Here is a 24,438-nt window from a genome sequence, read left to right as displayed (position 1 = left end):
CTGTGAACCAGGCTGAGCTTTGCTGGGTCTGAGGGTTTCCGAGGGCGCTCTCCACCTTTTCCCACACTCGGGCCCCGCGAGGCCGCGGTCCGTGTCCGCCCTCCGCGACCCCACGGCGGCGCCCCCGAGGGCTCGAACGCCCGAGCAGGAGCGGCCCCCGGCTCTCGCTGGGCTCTGCCCTGCTCTGGAGGAGCGGTAGGCAGCGCCCCAGGGGGAGCAGGAGCACGGGAGGCCCTCCCTGCCTTATTCATCAGCTCAGTTCTGTCCCCTTTTCCCCCCCAACCCGCCCCGGAAGCCGCCGCTCGATCCGTCCGGAACCTTTGGAGCCGGAACGCAGTTTGGCGGCGCGGGGGCCGGGCCGGAGCACGGTGGTGGCTGGACCCCGGGGAAGATGGCGGCGGCCGTGGCGGGCCCACGTGGGCGCGGGACGGCGGCGGGCGCGGGCACCGACAGCGGTAACGAGGGCGGGAGGGTCGGAGCGTGGGCCCCTCTCTTCTTCTAAAGCCTCTGTGTCCCCCGCTGTGGGCCGTCGCTAGCCCCGGTGGCCTCTCCTCTCTGCCGCGTCCGAGCCCGCCGGTGGGTCCGAGGCCCTTCATCCCCCCCGCTCCGAACCCTGGGCCGGGGCTTGGAGCCGTCTTCGCGGGGGATGGGAGCCCAGGCCCCGGCAAAGCCACGTGCTGAAGCTCCTTCTCAGCCGGGGGTCCCGTGGGTGGCATTCCCGCTGTGCCCGGTGTTGTGCCTGGTCCTGCCCTCTGCTCCTGCCCTTCTCTACTCAGCTAGGGAGTACCGACAGCAGCTGGTTAATTCCCTGGGCCCACCAAAATAACTTTCGCTGCTTCCTTGGGAGCGGGGGGAGCGACTGTGCAGAACTGCAGAAGTTCCGTGTCTGTGCTAGACCGGGATCTGCTTCTATTCCGAAGTAAACCCGTGGGACACGCAAGGTAGTGATTCACCAGGAGAGCGCAAACACTCGTACTCCATCCTTTACGCACAGTTCTGCGCTCGTTCTTGCCTCCTTGTGAGTTGAGAGGGTGTACCTAACTAGTTGTGATCGCTTTTTAATTATATCTTGTAATTAGATTACTTTTTTTTCTTTATTCTGGGAGGAATCAAGGTTGTGGCCGTTTGGAGCTGTAGCTCACACTGGTTCTGTTTGCTTTGAGGGTCAAAACTGAAGCCAAGGGAAAGCTTTGTGTGAGAGCTTCTTTCAGAGCTAGTTTTGGAATGTTTTCTGTATTTAACTGTGCGTCTACACCTTCATCACTGAGCAAGTTTAGAAGAGTAAAGTATGGAAATGTGCATTTCCCACACACACAATTAAGACTTTTTACATTAAACCTGTACCAGGGTTTAAGGTTTGCAATTCAAAACAGAGCCTCAGGTCCTACTTCTGATAGAGTTAATCTAGTCTAAATTACTTTGAAATACCTCTGCTTTATCTCATGCTGTTGTCTGATACTCTGACATGTAAAAGAGTAATTTAAGGCTGGTCCTTGAAGCCTTGTTAATCTCTCTGTAATTGTTGAAAGCAAAATGTTGGTATTATCCGGCCCTATCCTCCTGTTTTACTGGCAGAAAATATTATGTAAAGGAAATTAATACATAATTCTGCAGTTTTCCTTTTTATAAGTCTGACCTGTTATTTATGGCTAACTGTCAAGCAACTGGGGAATTCACCTTTGGACTTTTGTTACTAGTTAGCTTTTGTATCTATAAAAAGTCATAAGTGGGGGTTGATTCATTGTTTAAAAACTAGATAGTGTTATCCTAGCATGGACAAGGCCTAGGGATGAAAAGTTGACATTGTTTTACCTGTAGGAACCAGGCTGTGGGATGCACCAGCTTCTTCATATGCAATGGTTTGAATTTATTTTTTTTTAATCTGGAACTCAGGATATGGAAACATACTGATGTCTAAAAGGATATAAAAGGATAAAAAGGATGCCTTTAAGTAGTTAGTGAATGTGTTGAACATATCTGCAGCTTCTAAATTTCCACTTTATAGTAAGGACTGTTGAAAAAAAAAAGCAAACCCATTATTTATCTCAAGTGGAGTGTGACACAACACTGTGTGCACCTTGATGCTAATAAAAGTCATCCTGACCTAGATCATGACCAAGTACTCAGTAATTATTTCTCTTCCACATTTGTTTTGTAAACATATAATTTTACTCCTGTCTCTGATGGTAACTAAATGCTCTCCAAGCCTCTAAACGTGCCTGGGCATTAGAGGTTTTGTTTTAAATTGATTAATGCCACTGTTTTGCTGCTATGTCAGGCTGTATTTTTCTGGTTTAAAAAGGCACATGGAGAAGACAGAATAATGAATAAGTCTGGCAACAGAGTGTATGTTTATGTTTGCTAAGTAATTAAAAAGACAGTTGATTAATGGGGAATATCATTAATAACTGTCTGCATGGCTTTATAGAAAACAGATCTAGTGAAGCAGTCCTGACTTCGTTCTCTTAATGATTTGATTGATAAAGGTAGTTCATGGCATATAGCAGTGCTTACAAAGTAAAGCACTTGGCTCAGTAGTACTGTGAGTACAGTAGCAGTAATAGTAGTAGTAGTAGTAGTACTCTTTTTCAAGTAGTGTGAGTGCTAGATGGATGAAAGTGAGTCAACTGGTAGGGAATTAGCCCCTTGCTAGTGGGACTGGGCAGCGTCAGAAACTAGCCTCCTTCTGTCCAGTACTTGATTTGTGGCCTTGAAAGTTGTATATAAGGAAATTAATTTAAAATTTCACATGACACAATTATTAGTGGAATAGTAGTTAATAGTAGCAGGAAATATGTATGCTGTGCTCTTCATTATGTGATAAAGTGGGTCCACTGAAATAACCAAACAAATTTTAGCCCACCCTAAACTTGCAGCCCATTTAATTCTAGTTAATCTGCACCATTAAAGACTTTGATTTTTGCAATTTGACACACTGAACAGACAAATGAGGGAAATGGCAGATTATTCATGTGTTTGATGTGCCATCTAGTTGGCTGTTCTGTGCTCTCTTGATGTTGCTTGATTACTAACTTCAATTTTGTCACTTCAGCTCCTTTAGTTTTGTTTTGAAGGGCTCATAGGGTAAGGAAACTTGGGGGTGTTTTATTTCTGTATTAAGAACTTGAACAGTTACTTATGCCAGAAGACCTTAGTGCCTCTGGTTTCTTTTGAGTACCTGATGACTCTTTTGATTCTGCATTTCACAAAACAATCTCCCCTGTGTTCATTGTACTTTGGTAATTGTATTTTTGATGGCATTGTTTTCCCTGGGCAGATTTTTCTTTCACATAAGGAATGCCCTCCCAGCTTCAGTTTAATCCCCGTGGCCGTTTGCACTCAGACACCAGATGTCACTGTTGCAGTTTGTATGTGTCTGTGTACATGCACATATGTATACATACAGATATGTATGTATATGCATTTATAAGTTATAATTTCTGAACTGGGAAATATAGGGGGTTTTTTTCCCCCACAATTCCAGCCCTAAACATAAAAATATTCATATTCTAACAAAAAATATCCAAGGCTGCCTTTTCCCTTTTAGCCATCCACTTCAATCACTTTAAATCATTACTGAGATAAGCAAGCACTTGCATTGCATAGTTTCTAGTAAATTCATTATGATGGTGTTTGCCTGCTTGAGGAAGTAATTGTAACACTACATGTGCAGCAGTACGTGGCCCTGGACTCAGATAACATTTACATATGGAGCAAATTGCACCAGTGACGGATCCTTACCAGAAAAAGAACTCCTGATAATTTTTTTTTTTTTTTTTGATCCCTAGATTCTGAGTTAAGCTCAGAACTTCCAGAAGACAGCTACTCTTCAGGAGATGAAGCCCTGGATGGTGATGATGAAGATGAAACAGCAGCCCCTGGCAATGTGGTTGAAGAGGCAACAACCTCCAAAGATGGCCCAAGTTCAGGCTGGGCAGATGCCATGGCAAAAGTGCTCAACAAAAAGATTCCACAGAATAAGTCCACCATCTTGTCCAAGAATAAAAGCTTGGAGAAGGAGAGAGAAAAGGAAAAACAAGAAAGGCTGGAAAAGAGGATGAAGGTGAGAAAAAGATGCAGTATGTCCTATGTAGTCATAGTCAGGTGGGCTACTACATGCAAGATAGTGTCAGCAGAGATTTGAGAGAGTGCTCTGAGACTATCTCAGTTTTGGAATCTCTCTTCCACAGTGATGTCAAGTAACTTCAATTTTTTTACTTTCCCAGTCATGCTCTGTAGGGCTTTTTCCCTTACTGCATTTTCTGGGTCATCAGGCAGGCTGATCTTTGGCAGCAGGACTGTTCCAGTCTGTCGGCTTAAGGTGTTTTTGTTGTTGAGAGGGTGAAAGCAGCTGCTTTAAGCTTGGTTTTCTAATTCTGTTGTTAGTTTGGAGTGAAATTCACGTGGTCGGAATTAAAAGTCGAAATAGTTCTGTATCACAAAAGGTGAGAGGGAGAAAAAGAAGAAAACTTCCTTCATTTAAATTATGCCACAACGTCCGAAATCAAGGCCTCTAGGTTGAGACTGCAGTAACTATTGATGCAGTTGTGATACTTGTTTGCTCTCCTCAATGATTTTCTTGACTGGAAACTACTGTTTCTACTACTGTAGAAAACTGTTCCCTAAATAGCTTCTGGTTCTGAACCTGTTATGAAGAGAGCAAAGTTATGTTGGCAAGTAAGTCTTTTGTTTTTGTCTTTAGTGGAACTTTTAATTCCAGGCTGTGATTGATTTACCTTCAGGCTACAAATACATTAATGGTACTAATGTCTCATCTTACCCGTTCTGTTTCAGTGGGATAGCCAGGTTAGTCACCTGACAGTTTGGGACATGCTGTGGTTGGGCCACAGCTTGCCTTTTAAATGCAGAGATGCTTCAGTACAGCATCTGCGTGGTTCTGGTTGTCCTAAATACCTGTCCTCATCCAGTAAATATGTGGGAATACTGCAGAACAGAGGTGGGCTACAGGTCCCCAGACTGACTTGTTTACCTTAGGAAAACTTGAAAGCACTCTGCCTTCCACTGATTGCTTGCTGATGAAAGGTAGGATAGGGCAGTTCTTTTGATCAAAGGCCAAAACATGGTCATAAACTCAGAAATTCATAGTGGTTTGCCTGGAATTATAAAGATAAGGACTCTGAAATTCCACTGAAAACTTCTTGCATAAAACAGATTTAATGGAACATCACTAGGCCTAGAACACTATTAAATTGTTCAAAGGGGAAGAAAAAATTTCACTACCTTTCTCCTGAAGCAGAGGTTGTGAAATACAGTGGTCTTTTATTTTAGCAGAAACAAAGCTGGTGATATTGTGGCCCCTGGTAATGGAAAATGCATCAGTTTGGTTTTGAAACAGAGACTCAAAAGAAAAAGACAAAAATCAGTATTGTACATGAGTTGTTGTCTGGTGGACACTTGGTGCTCTTCCTGGTGCTTGAGTTCTGCCTGTTGGAGTCTTTGATGTGCCTCACTGTTGGTCACAGAGCCGTACTGGGATTAATTCTGTGGGGGAAGTCAAATTCCCAAGGCTCAAAATGTGACGTGCCTGTCTTGGTAGACACAGGATTTTATTATGTATGAATTTCTCTGTGATCAGCTTGTGAGTCTTGGAGTTGAAAGTGGTCTTTGAATAATTTCCTTGCTTGCGGCAGTTAGTGTGAAAGCATTTGTATTCTAGACTTTTGTCACTGAAAGCAGGTGATTCTTTGAGATTTGACTGTGGGCCCTGGTGTGTCAACGCAAGAGACTTACCTCAGACCTGTTGTCCAGCCCCATATTGGAGCCCCCCTTACCCTCAAACCAAACTGAACTTTGCAGATTTTTTTTTTTCTTCCTACTACATACTCTATCAGTGTATGCTGCATTCTCATAACAATATTTATAATGCAGCTCGATAAAAAGCGGGAATGGGAAATGATGTGCCGAGTGAAGCCAGATGTTGTCAAAGACCGAGAGAAAGAAAGAAATCTTCAGAGAATTGCCACAAGGTAAGAGTTTTTCTGAATGCTTTCCTTAAATATATGTATATCAAAAAGAGGAGGAAAAGGGGAAGAAAAGGCTTATGCAGGTAATCTGTTTCCAATCAGTTTGAACTCTTAAGAAGTGACTTCCAGGACCCGAGAGATTTATATACAGGTCTGCATTGTACAGTATCAAGTTCAGCAAAAGATTTCAGAAGCTTTATGAAAGAGTAAAAATTTAGATGGGAATCTAATATTTGCTTAACAGGAGTGCTTTGTTGAATCCCATCATTTTGTTAATGCCTTAAAAATGCAGAACAGTTGTTTCTACTGTTCTGGTTTTTTGCTTCTCTGCAGAGGATTCACCAGACTGATGGCTGTAAAGTTCAGTCTGTTCAGTGTTGCAGTAGTTTGGTGTCACAGAACTAGTTGAACACCTTGATGGGCTGCCTGTGTCTGCCTCCTTAATCATTCCTCTGCCTTGTCCCCTTACTTCAGCTGCCCTTGAGATCTTGCCTGAAGAATTTAATATCTGGTTGTAGGACGAGTAATGTGCTTCTGAGGATGAAACATGCTCATGTACTGATTTCAGTGCCAAGTTACTATGCTTACTTCAGGGTCTGAATAGTTATGTGTGGATTTGTTTGTTACTGGTTCCTAGCAATAACTGTAAAGGAGGAGTGAACATTATAGCAAATGTTACTTCTTAACCAAGTTGAGGTTCCCACTAACCATTCTGGGGAGCTAAAAGCTGTCCAGCATCTGCACCAATTAGTTGCTTTGGTAGAGGGTTCATTTCTGTAAAAGGAACTTGAGTTAAAAAATTTATTCTGTTGTTTTTTCCCCTATCCCAGAGGTGTTGTACAATTATTTAATGCTGTCAGGGCGCACCAAAAGAACATTGATGAGAAGATGAAGAAAGCTGGGAGCTCTGACAGGCGGCGTGCTAAACTGCTGTCTTCTGTTTCAAAGAAAGATTTCATCAATGTTTTAAGAAACATGGAGGGTGCTAAAGGAGGCAAGAATGATGGAAAGGCCACAAAATGTAAAGAGGTAGGCTTCATCTGTGAGAAGAAAATGCATACAAGATACCTTCTCAGTATAGTTACTGTCTGTTAATGTGCCTGCTCTTCATAACAGCTGTGATCCAAATGGCTGGGGTGTTTTGAGTCTTCTTAGCAAGGGAACAAGTAGCTCTTAGCCTGTTTTCTCTGTATTTTGAGTATCAAAATACAAAGTGCTGTATGTTAAAAAAAAAAAAAAGGATTTTTTTTCTTGGGTTTTGCATCAAGCATGGAACAAACTGCTAGATTTTAGTGGGTTGTGACATTTGGAATTTGGCCAATAATAGCTCCTTAAAAATTGTTAAAGACATGGAGGCTCTTCACCTTACACAGTGTATTAGACTGTACTACTTGTGTGTACCCAGAGTTTAGTCATGTCAAACTCACTTCCTTTGGATGATTGCGGTATCCGGAACTGAAGGGATTTGCTGTACAAAGTGAATACCACAACAGAAAGAAATAGAGACATATTAAACATTATATGTAGGCTTTTCTTTCCCTGATTCTGTATGTGCATTTAGGCTGATGTGGCTTCGTTGCTGTTACGATGTTTTGGCAAGAAATACGCTCCACTTTTTCTAACGTGTTGGAGGCGCGGTGTAGTTAGACTTGTCCAACTCTTCAGTGATTCTTTCAGCTCACCAAGTAGCTCAGGGTTGAAAACAAGTTCCTCAGACGTACTCTCTCTCGTATTTCAGAAGCTGCACGTTTTTGAAGCGTATTTGTGTTCAGGTTTGAACTCTGTGCTCAGTAGTGGGTGGAATACTGCTGTTGGCCCAGACTCACAGCAGTTAACTAAGTGCTTTTCTGTGCCAGGAAGAAATACTTTAATCAGTTGGGAGACAACAGTTTGTCATATGTTTTTTGTTTGTGTGCACTTGGGGAACATGCTGAAACACTGCCTAGCATGAAGTGCTCATACAATTTTCATGCAAGTGTAATATTAAAGTATTTTTTAAATTCTTCAGATAATGAGAACAATTTAGCTTGGTGCTGACACTTTATTTCTCCTTAAATAATTCCAGCTTGCTTGTTTGTTTGGGGGGGCGTGCATGTGTGTGGTTCTCTTTTTTTTGTTTGTTTTTTTTTTTTCCTCCCCTGGAATAGCAGAGTATCAGAACAATAGCAGTGCCAACCAGTGTTGAAGTCAGCATTGAATCAATAGCTGAGCAAGAACTAGGACCTTTGTTTTCTTTTGTGTCAGATTGTAGCAGGACAGTTTTCTAATTAGTAGGTCAGAAAACGTAGATTGCAAATGTTTCTATACTATAAAAAAAAAAGTCTTGTTTTGGCAGCATCAGTAAGAGCATATTTCCATTCAAGTGCTCTGGAGATGCTTTAGAGGCTGGCTGGTTAATGTTGGGTTTGACTATTAGTGTAGGTCCTGCCTTCACATTGCTTGTGAACAAAAACTGGACAGGGATCGAGGTTTTTGGTTGGGTTTTTTAAATAGTGTGTCTGCCTAGATAGACCACCCCTCTTCCTCTCTTCCTTGCTGCCTCTGCTTCAGTGACTCTCCATTCAATACTAAACCAATCTCTTCAATAACTCCTTTTCAATCTGTTTTTAATCTTCCTTATTTTCTCTTGAGAGCATATCTTACTCATTTAGCAGGCTCCCATCCTGGTAGTTAATGCTTGAGCTTGAGGCCAAAATCTGATCTGCAGTCTTCTCTTCAGAATTACAGAGACATTTAGCCACTGAACAGTACTGTTGGCCTCCACTGTCATAGCTCTGCTTCTTGGTCTTTGGGGGTTTATCAGAGGGTAGTAAGCAGGGATGAGGCTTTTTGGTAGTGAATTCCTTGCAACAGGAGTTTGGTAGTTGTTTATGCCATCTGAAAGCTTTTGTTTGTTTGTTTGTTTTGTGGGTTTGTTCTTTCTAGCAGCCTGCTTTCTTTTTGCCATTTGAGAGTATAGCATGTATTTAATTTTTAGAAAAGAGGGGTGAAATGTATTTATTTATCTCAACAAAAACAATGGAAGAGATGCCAATCCCAAACTCCAGGCATTCTGCCATCAATTAAAATGCAGTCCAGAACAATAAAAACACAACCCCACCCACATGAAACAAGCAGTCAGCAGGAAAAATAGCAGAATAAAGTTTCACCAGTGAAAGCAAACCCTTCTTGACTCAAGCCCTGTGCTATGACAGGAGACTTGACTGTATTTGTGGGAGTGGGCTAATGCTTCTTCTTGCTCTGCAGTACTTTTTAAATGCAGAATTTGCTGCATATTTTTGAAAGTTTGGTGGTTTCTTCCAGATGTCAGGGATTGTTGAAGAAACCCCTTATAAAGCTCTGTTTTGATTGACTTCTTAGTCAAGTATATTTATGTGTGAGAAAAAGAAATTGAATGCTCTGTAAAGGCCCATCTGCAGCAGAATTTGGTTCTCTACTTCCATCAGCTTCAGACATTGATGGGAAGGGCAGGTAACCTGTGCCCATGAGAACGTCGTTGATAGTCTTGTATACTTTTAGTCATTGGCCTAATTATTACTTAGTGAACACCGACCAATGTAACTGCAAAAAAAAGACTTCAAGGCTGTGAAAGTTTTCTTGTGCTCGTCTTGTGAAACTGTAGCCCTTCTTGGGGTTTCGTGTGCCCAGATGGGAGTAATTACTTTTCTGAGCTGGAGCCAAAAGCTTTGCCTTTCATATCATTAGCTGTTTATCAAGGTATTTCTTAATCCTTGCTGAACCAGCTGACTTGTGTAATATTTTATCCTGTTTTTTTTTCCAAGGGACGGTGCACGATGCTTGCCTCTGGGTAAGATCATCTAATATTCCTCCCCTCACCACCTTGTCTGAAGCCTTGCAATGTGGGAGAAACATATAATAATTTTCTTTTTTAAAAAAAATCCTACGTGTTTGTTGTTTGGGTGGGTTTTTTTTTTTTAAGTTTTGGGGTGGGTTTTTTTGGGAAGCATTTATTGGCAGATATGAAAGCTTTCAATCTTGTTCAACACAATCCTTACAGACCAGTTTTTCATTTCAGTACATATTGGTCGTATCTTGCAGCTTCCCACCTGTAAGACATTGTAAGAAATGTTATTAAACTACAGGTTTAGAAAAGGTACCTATCAGAGATGCTGTTTTTCTAGCTCTGAAGGCTGAGGTCATCTTTATGTCTATGGAAGAAATACAGAAGTAGGTAATGGCAGTAAAGGATTCCTTGCAGGAATCTTTTGTTTTGTTTAGGTCCTGAAGAAATTTCTGGGTGCTCTGAGGAAGTACCTTTGCTTCCAGGGTTGAATGAAGTTTCTGATCTCTTACAGTTGCGCAGACACGTTGGCTGATGTAGTGAATTACAAGAGGTCTTGAAATCTTAATTGTAAGGAAACAAAGAATTTCAGAGTTAGCATTCTCAGAGCAGCCTCACCTTTTCTCCCTTACTGCGTGTCAGGACAACAGGGTCGTTCAGTACCAGATTTCATCTTGACTTTTTGCTTGTCATTTGTGCTACTCCCTGTAAAGCATTACTGTGTGGTAAAACATTTTTCTAGTGACATATAAACAACTGGCATGAACGTTACAGATACTCTTTGTGACAAGCATAACCTGAACTCATGAACCTTTCATTTTCAATTAGGCCTTTGTAGCATGATTTTGCTTCAACATGTAAGTTTTCTTACACCAGATCTGTGACAGAGCATTTCAATGGTGGAAGTAAGAGCAGGATTTCCTGGCCTACTTCAGTACCCATGATCCAAATTCTGTAAGGTAATTTTTCTGTAAGTGTGCTGGCTACATGACCTGAAGGTACAATTTGCTTCCTGTGTTGTGATGACATCTGGAAAAAATTGGTTATTGGTCTCAAAATAGTACCTATTCTAAAATAATTTATTGATAGGAAGGAAGATGAGTGGAGAAGAATACAAGTGCTATTTCATATCAGCTATTGCTCATATGGGATTTGAAATAAAGTGCTTTTCCAGAAAAGTTCCTTCTGCCTGAAGCATATTTTATAAATGCTCCTAGTGGTTGGTAAGTAATTTTTAAGCACAGTGATTAGAGTCAGGTTTACTATAGATTTTTCTTTTGTTCATAAGACTAATTTTAAGCAGTAGTTTAAAGATTGTTCAAGGGCAGGAGGAGTACTACACTTTTGACTTTGACTGCTGTTCTTACTGGGATACAAGAAGTGGCATTGGAGCTTTCATTTTTCAAGTTAAATGAGGATATAAAATGTGCTTTTCAGCTTAAATGTTAGGTCTGTGTAAAAACTGTGAGAGTGCCTTCTTTTTCTTGCAGCTGCGTGAGTACTGGCCATCAGCGTGTTCTGCTTTTTCCCACTGTTTCCACAGTATAGAAATGGGGAGGAAGGGCAGAAAATAATACTATTTTCATCCATATATCTGTTTGAAGTTACAATAGTCTGAACAATTGCTTTAACTAGCTGTAGGAAATAGTTTGTTTCTGAAGTATGGATAAAGGCAGAGATGATTTCTAGAAATTTGATAAGGTGTATCAACACCTTTTTTAATCTTAAAAGGAAACTTTTTTTCCTTAGGTGATAATGGCATTGCAGAGTAGCAGAAGTTTATTATTACAAATGTTGTGTGCTGGTTTTACAGAACAAATTGAAGGAGTAACCAGGCATGCATGTATTCCAGCAGATTTGAGGGGGCAGCCAAGTATTAATTTAGTTCAGCTGCAGCCATAATAGATGTGTGTTCTCCCAGTTTTAATAGATGTTTTCCCATTACATGCACAGAAACTTTTAATTTGGATTTCTCTGGATACTGCATTTTTACCTGTTTTTCCCAAATGTATGTACATACTCTTGAAAGTCACCTCTTGTATGTTTGGAGCTGATGCTTTTAACTTAGTTTCTTGGTTTTGTACCAGAAGGCTGCTGACTGCCTAATTGCTGTATGCTGCTTTTTATTCGTAGAGACAAATGCAGTGTAGCCTGCCACCAGTTTACTATATCCTATAGTCCTTATGCTCTTTAAGGTAAAGAGTTGTTTTGAAGTATTAGAAGTTGTTGGATGGTGATGTTTTTACTTTTTTACTGTTTAGAAGATGTATTGACTTAAACGGTTTGAGTATCAACAGGATTAGGTTTTTAAGATGTGCAAGCTCAGTTCCCTATCTGTTGCCATAGATGGTAACACACATCTGTGTTAATGTGGGAATGTAGGTCAATATTTGTCAATATTTAAATGTGTATTTGATTGATAGATGTCAAGAACTTGACACCGTGAGTTCAACTCCAGATAAGAGGATTAAGGATCGTGTGATGGGCTGTATTTCACCAGGTTGACCCTTTTTCCTGTGTTTTATACTCAGAGTTCCCTTTCTGTTGTCTTTTTTCCAAATACTCGATCAGAAGTCAGAAAGGAAAAAAGACTGTGATTTTGCACTTTGCTCCCATCTATCTCTCTTTATCCTCTTCCTGTTTTATGTTCCTGACAGATTCTTTCCCCCTGCACCTGAGGACCAAGCACACAGCCCAGCATCCTGGTGCCTGATGTGAGGGCAGTCCTGACAGTTGTTCTCACAGAAATGACACCTTCTTTGTCACCATGAGTCATGCACAGTCCAGCTTAACGCTGTCTTCTAAAATGCGTTAGTATGTGATATGATAGTATGTGATCAGTGAGGACAGATATCTTACGAGAATCTGGATGCTAAATGCCTATTGTATCTACTGAGGTGATGACCTGAGGTTTGGGGAGGGCAGTCTTCCAGATGTTTATAACTTGTCCCAGTCCAGGCAAATGTTTATGGAGATGGCAAAAGATATGTTCCCAGCTGCAAAATACATCCTTAACTGATTTTTAAGTTCAAAAAGAATGAATCATGCAAGGTTTTAATGGATTCCTGTAGGAAATGTCTCTTTCCTTCTTGGAGCTGAAGACAAAATATTTTAAGTTTGTCTTTCTGTGAAAAGGAATGAAGTGATTTTAGTTGAAACATTGCAAAAGCCTTCAGCACCAAGTGGCTGAAGTTTGGCAAATTTTTAAGTGAATATAAACAGGGACTTGTGATTGAAATGTCAGGCAATACTGAGACAGCTCCATCTGTCATATCTGAAAGCAACTTGCCTTGCTATTTGTTTATTAGTGCACAGGGTACTCTGATGGTGGTTTTTTTCCCAGAAGATGTTGCAAGGGTTTTTTTCAGTAAAACTGTGTCTAAAACAACCACATTTGAAAAACTTGTGGCATACATCTTCTTTTGATCTTCCCGTAAGTATACAAAGCACTAAGAGTCAAATCCTATTAGACTTTTATCTGGTAAATCGAGTTGGAAGCCTTATAAAAGCAGCTCCCCACTTTTGGCTTTGTTCATAACTCTTATAGGCAGGGCAATATACTTAGAGAAAAATACATCTAAACATTTCATAAAGTTTTATAAAAAAAATGTCCTCTGGAAGTAAGAGTTTGGGTGGAGCTTGTCTATCTGAACAAGTTTGTTTCCCCCATCTAAGCATTTTCTATTGGAAATTATCTAGAAAAGTGATTCCTTTACTTTGAAATTTTATTAAGGTATAAAATGTTCTGATTTCTAGAGTGTTGAACTAGCAGATGTGTATTATAAATGACCTCTGTGGGCACCTACTCATCTGTTTATCTTGGTAGACTTAAGGAGTGGTGGGTGAAACTGCTTCCAGCTTTCAATGGTTAGAGATTTGCTGAGTTCAGTATTTCTTTTTTTGTATGGGAAAATCTGGCCAGTTTTTAATGAGTGTTTCTGAAATTTACTGAAAGCTTAGAAATTATACTTCTTTTTTTTTTTTTAACCTAGTACTATTACAAATTATACTAAAGCTGCCTCTTGGAAAGATCTGACCTCTTTTTGGTTCATTGCTGTACCCTGGACAGTGTTCTGCAGGTGGTCTGTGTCATTTCTTCTCCACCTGCAGCTGTTGGGAAAACCCATACAGAAACACAGAAGGAGATGGAAAGGTCAGAAATGCAGAGAAAGGGTAGCCAGATGGCTAAGATAAGGGATTGGGATCATGGGCGGTTTACATATTCCTTCATCGGGTTTAAGCTGCTTTTAGAAAGCAGCATGGGAGTGTTGAGGGGTATAGTCTGTTCCTTAATGAGTTTCCCACTCATATGTGATAGTGTGGGGGAAATTACAGGAATATAAAATCAGAGAGACTTGAAGACCTTTAGGATATGTTGCAGAAGCTATTTAAGTAAAAGCGGGGCAATGGGGGTAGGGAGGTTTAGTCTGACGAGCTGCTTAGTAGACATAAAAACTTAGGTATTTCATATTTAGTAATAAAATTACACAAAAGCTAGTTCCTTGTGGGCTCTGGGATTTAGTTTTTTCCTCACCCTCCTACCTCATAGTTTTTTGGATCCTTATACTTCTTTTGGGACTCAAATGTAAGTGGAAATCCTGAGTCAGGAAGGGGAGGCTTTTTATTAGCCCTGCTTCTTCCTCATCAGCTGGAAGTGATGGACCTGGTCATTACTGTAGCTTTCATTGTTTGAGACAGGCTTTTGGGAATCTCTCTGTTACGCTTCTTGCTGAATCATAATGACAAATTGAAGGATTTCAGCATCATTTGAAGGAAATAATTTGAGTCATATTCAGATAATTCAAAAATTTTCAAGCTGTTAATTTATTAAAAAAAAAATAATCAAAAATATTCCAAACAGCTGCAGGTCTGCACATTTCTTTACTGTGCCAACAGACAAGCTTTTATAAAAACCTGCAGAAAATTTTAAGTACCCAGTTGAGATAGTGCACAAGTATCTTGCATAAATGGGTGACATCTGAGAAAAATCTGTTGTGGCTTGAAAATGTTTATCTAAAGTAGACTGTTGAAAGACATGAGTACATGACTTCTGAGGGATAGCACACTGAAGGCCTTAGTCTTGACTGGATGCTTTTTACCATGTACTCTTGCTGTATCTGTGTATTTTCCAGGTGCAGCTTGATGGTTCAGGAACTGTGCAACTTGCAGCAAGGATGTTGTGGATCTCTGTATTGTTTAGGTTGATCTTTAAACTCTGTCTGGAGAAAATACGCATTAAGAAATGTAGGACCAGCTGATGGAGAGAAGGTTTTTTTATTACATGTGAGAAGTGGTGTGGCATTTATTTCTGGATTGAAGTGCTACATATGTAGAAAAGTTCTTTATTCCTTTATCTTGAATACCATCCAAACAGAAAAACTCCTGGTACATAATCTTCCTTTTAGTAATAATGATGGAAGCTGGTAAGGAGTTGTCCATATAAGATTGCTCTTGGTAATTAACCAGTATGCTTTCTAGTACAAAATGAACAATATTTTGCAAACAGTTTAGCTGAGGTTAATGACTAGCTAGCAAGAAAAGCTGTTCTTTCTGATGAATGGCATTGTCTTTTCCAAGTCAGAACTACAATTCAACTAGTTTGAACACCATAACTTGCTATAAAATTTTTTGTCTAATATACAATGAAAATGTAATGTATGGCTTTAAATACAAAAGTCTTGATTATATATTGTTTCCAACCAGTACTCGTTGGGTCTTTATGTCAAGTATTAATTGATCCTGATGCTGTGCAGTGTTTGCTCTAAGAATTCTGTCTATCAAGTACATGAACCATGAAAGCTGTGTGGAGACTTAGTGGTGAATAAAGTATGCAAGTAACAGGTGAATACACAGATAGTAATGGCCGGGACAGTAGACAGGAGTTTCACTGTCAGTAATATAACTGCTGATAAACAGGCGTTGCAGATGCAAAGGTAAGAGCATATAGATGAGGAAGATGAAGCAGTTTTGTTTTTACAGGAGATAAAAACAAGCAGGACTGAAAATGAGTTGTGGTGGCATGCTGAAAGAATGTATGGGCTATAACTTTTCTGCCCTGATGTGTTGCATGATAACCTCATACAGGGAATGTGCTATTTCTGTCTTTTCCAGGTATCTTCTCTGGAATAACTTGCAATCTACTTCGAGCTTATCTTTACTTGGTACCTTCTTAAAAATGCTTACTTGTGGACAGGGTTTTTTTCTTTTTCTTTTTTTTTTTCTTTTTTTTTTTTTAATGTCAGTGGAGTGGTTTGGCCTGACAAGTGGAAAGACAGTGTAGTTACTTGATGTTTACAACATTGTCATTTTGCCTGTCATTTGTCATTTAAGAGAACATGAGTTACGAATTACAGAATGTATTCCGCAAGGGGAACTGTTGCTATGGGTAAAGGTAACACTTCATACCTGAGTCGTAACTTATCTATAGGATTATTTAGGTGAGTCTTACTTTCAGGTGAGTTTTTAATTTCTGTGGGCAGCTTCTGGTGTAGCATGCCCATGCTATTCATCGTGCTCATTAAAACATGTGAAGGGAATCTCGATGCTGGTATGGCCAAACATGTCTTGCAGCAACACGTGAAATTCCTTGTGCAGCAGAAGGGTTTCTGAGATGGCTGCTGGAGAACGGCACAGGCTGAGGAGTTCCAGAGCGTCCCGTATACAGAAGGGCCCTGTGTTAAGCTTGAATTCTTAAAATATTTTTGCTTTTTTCTGACAGAAATAACAATTTATGAGGCTTCTGGTGAACCAAGGCTGAGGAAATCTGTTCTCTCATCAGCTTTTCCTAAGATTTTTCTTTGCAACTGAGCATTTAATGATGATGCTAATGAATTGTCTTCTTTGCTTGGGCCCAGATTAATGGTTGTTTTTAGAAAATCTGTAATTCAGTTCTGACCCCTCTAAAGCTGGGACATGTTTAAGCCTCTGCATGCCAACCCAAAGCATTCCTTCTCATTCACACATCCCCAGTTGTAGTAAGCCCTAGAGGGGGATGTAAGGATGGGGAGATTCCTCGTAGAGGTCATTAAGCTCTGGGTGGTCTTCTGGCTGTGCTCAAAAGGAAAATCAGTATTTGTTGTGCTTGTAGTAATAATTCCAGTGTGTTACTTGCAGAGAAGGTTGAACAGAAACAGCAGGTTTAAAACACACTGTAAAAAAATTTCATTCTTGGATTTATTTACTAGAATTACCAAAGCAGGTTCTGGTGTGTATGAGAGACCTTTTGAACTGACTAAATTTCCTGTGCCACTGTTGCTGTCCTCAGAATGGACATCCACTTCAAGTATACAAAGCTCGTTCAGAGAGAGGATGCAAATGGGTACTGAATAACTCTCACTCTAAGGAATAAATCCTCATGCAGAATTATGCTGCAGCAGAATAGATTTCTGTTGTGCAGCTCACATGTTCTGTGAGCTTTAAAATGCTTCCCAAAGTGAGTTGCTGTGACAATTCAGCGCAGAAGTTCAATATAATAGTGGTACAAGTTACAATCTCAGTTTGCAAATCTGTGGCTTTTTGGCTGCTTGGGATCAGGCTTACGTAGGAACCTTTCTTAGAGTCACGATCTTGCTGTAATTCAAATTAGATTAAGTTGTGAGTAGCACTTATGATCAAACCCAAGTATCGTTCTTCTGTTAAAAATAATTACATTTTGTTTTCTGCTTATACTTCTGCTTTACATACTTCAGCTGCAGTTTTATTTACTTCTTCCCAGCCTGGAGGAAACTTATTTTCTTACTCTGTGAGCTTGGATATTGCTGAAAATTAATTTAGGAGAAGTGATTATTCTGGTGTTCTGTTTTCCATTTCCTCCCCCTCTTCTGCCAAGTGGTTTATTATTATTATTATTTTCAATTGAGATTTAACACACCTCAGTGTATGCCTGTGCTGTTTTGTATTTTTTTGAGCTCAGTTTAAACTGACTTGCTTGGGGATGAGACACAGAATAGCAGCAATCATTTGGAGCAAGATGCAGGCTGGCAAGGGAAGATAATTGTCAGATGTATGTGAGAATGCTTTTTGGCAGTTACACTTTTTAACTTCATCATGACAAAAGCTTCCCTGTATTTCAAGGTCTTAGATGTTTGTATTGAGCAAAACAGAGGGATGGGGGGGCCAGTTCAGATTAATTAGACACGTTAGAATTGTTGTCTCAGGGCTTAAAGTTGTTACTTGAGAGATATTTATGTTAGAAATTCCTTCCCTGACAGGTACAAATAAACATTTATTGTAGGTGATGGTTAAGAGAGATGCCCCTGCAAGCTCTGGCATTTCATCTTTTACATGGAACAAAGGCGTGGGAGTCCAGTGTGCTGATTGTAATTCCTAGATCTGAAAAATGTTCCTTTGTTAATACCCTGCAGTCACTGTTTTCTGGACACAGGCTGTAGGGGAATCTCTATGGTGCTGTAGGTATGTTTGCTGTTTTGCAGCAGCAGGAGCTGGAGTGTGCTCAAGTGACACAAGCTGGTGGGAGATGGAATGAAATGCTGTCTTTTGCATGTGTGCCCTGATTTCAGGGAACATCTTTTAATGCCATTACTTACCAATAAGCATTATGGACTTTGGTCTGCTTAAGTGTAAGGTTTTGAAAAGCTCTGGCAAACTTTCCTGCTCTGTTTTTAGGATGTTGCTGTACCAGTAAAGCAAGAGATGAAAACTACGTCCTGTGGCTTAGACAGACTGAGTTTAATTCCCTTAAGCTTTCAAAGGCAAAAGGCTTTGAGCTAAGGCACTCACTCTCAGAGTGAAGCAGCTATGTATGGTTACAAGTATCCTGCTGCTGCTTCTGACAGCTTCAGAAGGAGTAGAGAGGATTGACCTCACACTTCAGTGTCAGCGCTGTCTGCCACAACTCCAGTGTGAGTTTGGCAGGTCTCAGTTGAAGATACTTTACTGTCACATCATTTACCAAGAGCAAATTATGTAGCTCCAGTTTTTTGCGGTGGTAAAGAAATGAATCAAACCAGGGAGATTTCTGACTTGATCTTGATCGTATAGCTGCTGCTGCTACCACGAGGCTTTTGTAAAGCAATTTGTTCTAAGACATCCAGGAGGCAGTTCCAGCCTGGATCCTGAAAGGGACACCTGTTTTTTTCTAGATGACAGAACTAAGCTTTGTTGGAGGGTGGATGGTTTTATTAGGACTTGGCTAAGAATTTCAGTTCATCTTGTCCTGGTGCAGATTGTAGAGGGTATGTCTTCAAACCAGGGTTAGTTTGGGAAGTATGTCCCTGCTACAGAGACTTGTGTGAGACTTGAGCTTATGCTATGAGAGCTTAGGTGGCACACTAAGCAGGCAAGATAGTGTTTATTTTATTTATATGATCATTTTTCAACTGGACTATCAGTCCATCAGAGCAAGTATCTGCACTACAGTAACCACACTGCATGTTTTGGTCTGTCTTATTTCATCTCATGATAACAAGTACATTACAATGTATCAGTGACTCCCGAGGGGCAGCAATTAGTAAAATACCTCAAATCTTTTGAAATAGGTTGCCACAACTTCTGCAAAGAACAAATCCATTTCAATATATGTGTAAAAGAGGAGAGAAAAAAACCCAACACCACAATTTTTCACTCCTTGCCTTACCAAAGGATCCACATTATGTGGCATTACACTAATGTTTATATAGCCTGCTTTGTTTTCATTTGGGGGTGTTCAAAGGGGACTTCAGTGTTGTAGTGAGATGTGCATGAACAGCTGACTGGAAGTTCAAAAGCATTTGTGTCGAGTGAAAGATGGTTTATTTTCCACGTGCCAAGAATCATTTTTGTTTTATTTAGATGAAACCAGATTATGGCATTGAAAACCCAACTGTATTAACATTCTTACATAAAGCAAGTTGGGAAGTGATGTTACAGTTGAACTAATTGTTAATTATACAAATAGTCTTGCTGCATATTTTCTTAAGACTTCAGGAATGTTTTTTGATACAGTAGATTTGGAGAGTTTTTATTCTGAGGGGAAAATAGAGTAGCAAATGAGTTAGGAATGAAGATACTAAACAAGGCATTTTCTGCACTTGGAAGCATGCTTAAAATTGATTAAATATTTGCTTTCAAGCATTTAATCTTCATCTTTGAGGCACTAACATGCTACCTCTGTCTTTCTCCTTAGGGCTTGTTGTAAAACTCTATTCAAACCTTTGTGGTGCCTTACATACTGGGTAATGGAGGATCAGCATCCCTCTTTTGTTAAGGTCCTGCTTTTGTCCTGTTGTTCACTTGACATAGCCAGAAAGAAAGGCTAATGGTTGCTGAATAGTAGCTTGTGATGAATTTGAGGATTGGGCTTTTCAAACCCTGAGCCTTCCACTGTCATTGCCAACAATAATCTACAGCTTCTGTGCTGTTTAAAACCCAAAACAAAATAAGCCAGCGAAAAAAAAAATCCCTATTCTGCACATCTGGGAAAAAAACGGAATTTGGTTTTATTATTGAAAAAAGAAAGTGAATTGTTTTGAAAGGAATATGGGATGTTTACACTTAGGTATTTCATATTTAACTCTCTTAAATGTCATCGTTCAAACAGTGATTTACAGAAGATCTGAGATTAAAAACGAAAAAGCTTGGTGATTTTTGTAATTTTTTTAACCTTTTTCTACTCTGCAAATGTAAACATATAAACCAACTGCAACACAGTTTAAAAAAGAGGAAAAAAAAGTTGCCCTCTCCTTGCATCCCAGAACAGAGTAGCTCTGTTTGCACTAATACACATTATTCCCTTGTGAACATTGTAAAGTCTGCCTAGGGACTCACCCAGCTTATCGGTAGCTCTTTGATTCCAGGTAATTGATTGTCCTGTCTGAGATGATTTTTAAACTTTACTGGGTATAGCATTTGAAGTGAATTGCTGCAAGAGTGGAAAATGGTTAGGAGGCATTACCCTGGGGAAAAGGGGGATTGGATGGGAGTAGGCATTAATGACAGCAGCTGTGAAGACACAAAAGCAAATCCCAAACCAAAACACAGTGCAAACATCTTGAGGAACAGCTGTGGAGTTTCTTTTTTTGGGCTGGGCCCTGGGAGATTCCTTTTGGGAAGGAAAGTGTTAAGACTTGTTACCCTGTTTTTGTGAGTGTAATGTTTCAAAAAGAACTGTAGGAGAAATCACACTTGGCATTTCTGCTTTGATTACCTATTAAAAATACATACCTTGTTTGTCAGACTTTTTGCACTCAGATAACTTCTGTTGGTGTGATGTGTGTGTTAGATTTACATTTTCTTTATTCCTCCATTCTCCAGCTATTAAATTCCATATGTTGCTCTTTCCCAAAGACTGCACAAACATCGGATTCAATATGCAGTGGTTCTAAATTTCACATTCCTAGATACATGACAAAAAAGAGGCATGAACAAATGTCTGCAGTGATCACTGCAGTGATTACTGCAGGTTTTGCATCTAGTAGGCAAGTCTTTGTCTGCAGAGGATGCTGCAACAGGTGACCCCATACACTGTAGGGTATCAGGAGGTGCTAGTCACTTAAACTAGAGTGAGTCAGCTGATGTCCATCCTCTTGAGCAGGGGAGTGGGGAAAGCACACCTTTGATGCCAGTGTTAACTGTGTTTCAAAGACCCTGCAAAACTAGTGTTTTCAGTGTCCCTAATTCCACTTTGGTGGGACAATTTTTTGCTTGCCTGCTGGACACTGAGCCATGTTGTTCCTTGGAAGTATTTTGCTACTAAGGTGTAAACCACTGAAATAAATCCTTCTTCAGTACACGTAACAGCTTTTAGTATTTTCCTTCAAGTAAAGATGTAGGAATAGCTTCAAGCTGTTCTTTAAAACTGTTGCCACAGGATGGGGCTGTTGCACTGCCCAAATGTGATCTGTCACTTCAAAGAACTGCAACCAAGCACTGTTTTCAGTGCTGACCTGAAACTACACTCCTATCACTTTTCTTTATTATTCACCAGTCCATGTAGTGGGCCTCAGTTTATTCACTTTCAAGAGGTAGGAAACTTGGAGTAAATTGTTGTTGGCTTGCTAAGCGTAGATCAACTTCGTTTCTTTTAGAGGCAGCTTTGTACAATATGACAAGCCCAGGTAGTGAGGTAATAATCCACATAAAGGGGATTTGGTTCACATATCACAGAATATGTTAAATATTAAATTGGGGGGGGTTTAAGCCTTTATTAAATCCATATTTATGTTTTAGAAATGTGCCAAGAAGTGTTCTAATGAAGCAGCACCTGGGGGTTAATAAATGATATCATAAATCCATTCTGATTGCCAAGAAAGATTTTAATAAAGGAAGCCATGCCCAGGGTTGACTGTTTCATCCACGAGGAATAATTGTTTTGTTTCCATATTTCTTTTATTGGTTGGTTATAAGAAGTTTGCTTTTTAGCATCAAGTCATTTATGGTTGTCCTGCATGTTTCTGTGTACTATTTGCATAAAGAGCTAGCCCTTGGTAGGTCTGCCAGTGCAAACTGTAGGAGGTGTTATTTTGATTGCCTGAAGAGCTTCCATCTTTTACTGCCTTTCACTTTCATCTCATGTTCCCCTGTTCCCTCTTCTCCCCTCAAACATTCAGGGTGAAGTGAAGTCTGAAGAGGGGCCAGAGTGGAATATACTGCGTGATGACTTCATGATGGGAGCATCTATGAAGGACTGGGACAAGGAAAGCGATGGAGAGGGTGATACTGAACAAGGAGGTGGTCTGAAACAAGAAGATGACAGTGACTGAATGAAACTGAAAACAATTCAAGATAATGTCTTGTCTTCTTAACTTTGTTTGGATAAAAAGTCAGCATTCTGTGAATGTACAACACTTGGAGGATACCTCTTTTTTTAAAAAAAAAAAAAGACTTACACAACCTTGGAGTGTTTTCTCCTCCATGTCAAACTTTTATTTAATATAGCTCCATTTGCTATACTGAAATCCTGAAATATTTTCCAAAACAAGTATAATTTTCAACATATTTCCAAAACATTTTGTACAGTCAAAATAGTGGCACTTGCCCAATGAAGGAAAGATTTTGCCAAGGTCATTAAAAGTTTATACATTAGTCATGGCAATTGATGTATTAGCATGCCTGCATTTCCAAATCAGTGTTGCACTTCGAAAAGTTGTTGCAATTTGCAATAGAAATGACTTACAATAAACACAGAAATGCCGTCACCTTGTAAAGTTATCGGACTCCTATAGAGTCTTTACTACTTTGGCCAGAAAAGGTTCTGTAGATAATAAAGAAAAGTAACCATTAATGTGATAGTTCTGGTCTTGGAGCATTAGTTTGATTGGAGACAACTCTGGAGACATAATTGTAAAAAGAGAGACTTGACCCTACTGATTGGGGTTTATATATATAATTTATATATATGTGTTTTTTCCATTGTAAGTCTGAAGTTGTATAAGCCAAGAGTCTGGTAGGAGAGGAAAGGACAGTCATTGCTATTGGTTTCATGGAGGAGGGAGGGCTTTTCTAACAATACTCTGTGAAATTGTGTTCCTGTTGCTTCATTTGCAGTTCTTTTTCAGTAAGGAGATGGACCTCTGAGATACATCCTATGGGTTTAGTCAGCCCTAATGCTAATTCCTCTGGTCTGTAAAGGGTCAAACGAGAAGAAATTTGGAAGACATCTGTCAGGGTAACACAACTGGCTTTAAGCTACAGCAGTTTCTCCTCAGTCGTTGTTTGGTTGTGAAGGTGTAGAAGCTAACATATATAATAAGAATATATTCTATGTAAGCATATGCATACAGAAGGAATTGTGTTGTGACTAAGGTGTTATAAATGAGAGGCTGGGGATGAATTCTGCTGCCTTCACTGTTCCAGACTGGCTGTCTGATGCTGTGTCGTTTGTTTAACTTTGCTATCACATTTCCCCATTTGCTGTGTGAAGCAAATGCCTTGGGGCCTATTAATTGATACTTAAAATACATAGTACTGTTCTGTCCATTTCTGCAGATGCCTTATGTACAAACCTTTCTTTGTACCTGCTTATACTCAGGATACCATTAGGAGCAACTTTGAAATTTTCAGCCTTCAGCATGGAAATGTGCAGTAGGACAGTGGATTTAGATTTTCCTAATGAAGACATTGAGAAGAGAGAGGGTGTTTGCACTTTGTGTGTACTGCAGGATAAAAAATATAGACACAAAATGGTAGAGAAACCCATCCCAACAACTGGCAATCGTTGTGTTATCCCTCCCCTATTCATCTGGTATATATTGTAGCATAATTCTTTGAGGAGAACTCAAAGCTAACAGCAGAAATGTTTAGATTTTCAAGCTGTTTTGAGTGTTAAACATATTAGATATCTGAGGAGACATTAGTTTGTGGCCTGATATTTATTATCACAAACGAAGGCATACACTCAAAATATCAAGTGGCAAAACCACAGAAGTTTGACATATGGTTATCCCGGCTTCTGAAGGCTCGACATCTGTATAGCTGTTCAGTGAGAGTTACCATCTCATTAGTGCAATACAAAAATATGCCACAATGGATTTTGAGTCTCTGAAGCAGCATAATATTCTAATCTGTCGTTGCTTTCTTTCTAAAGAGTTCAGTAACTTTGTGAGAAAAAATTACATCAGCACCCTTAAATCTACAGTTGCTCTCTAGTTTCATATCCCCTGTCTCTCTCAAAGAGACTTTTGGAAAATAATTTAAGTTCTTCTAAGGAACTATGAC

At 39.8% G+C, this 24,438-nt stretch overlaps 1 protein-coding gene across 1 annotated transcript; it reads left to right on the top strand.

The window, feature by feature from the left end:
- The first annotated feature begins 355 nt into the window (after positions 1 to 355).
- RRP15 (ribosomal RNA processing 15 homolog) lies at positions 356 to 22,932 on the top strand. Its single transcript, XM_064648179.1, has 5 exons — positions 356 to 455; positions 3,789 to 4,063; positions 5,890 to 5,987; positions 6,815 to 7,013; positions 22,332 to 22,932. The coding sequence occupies exons 1-5, from the start codon at positions 392 to 394 to the stop codon at positions 22,482 to 22,484; spliced, it is 789 nt and encodes a 262-aa protein (XP_064504249.1). The 5' UTR covers positions 356 to 391; the 3' UTR covers positions 22,485 to 22,932.
- Positions 22,933 to 24,438: the final 1,506 nt, after the last annotated feature.

The sequence above is a fragment of the Pseudopipra pipra genome, chromosome 3 (assembly GCF_036250125.1).
Source record: "Pseudopipra pipra isolate bDixPip1 chromosome 3, bDixPip1.hap1, whole genome shotgun sequence".
Lineage (NCBI taxonomy): Eukaryota > Metazoa > Chordata > Aves > Passeriformes > Pipridae > Pseudopipra > Pseudopipra pipra.
Note: the sequence above shows the minus strand (reverse complement) of the source record. Positions and strands in the feature narration are given on the sequence as shown.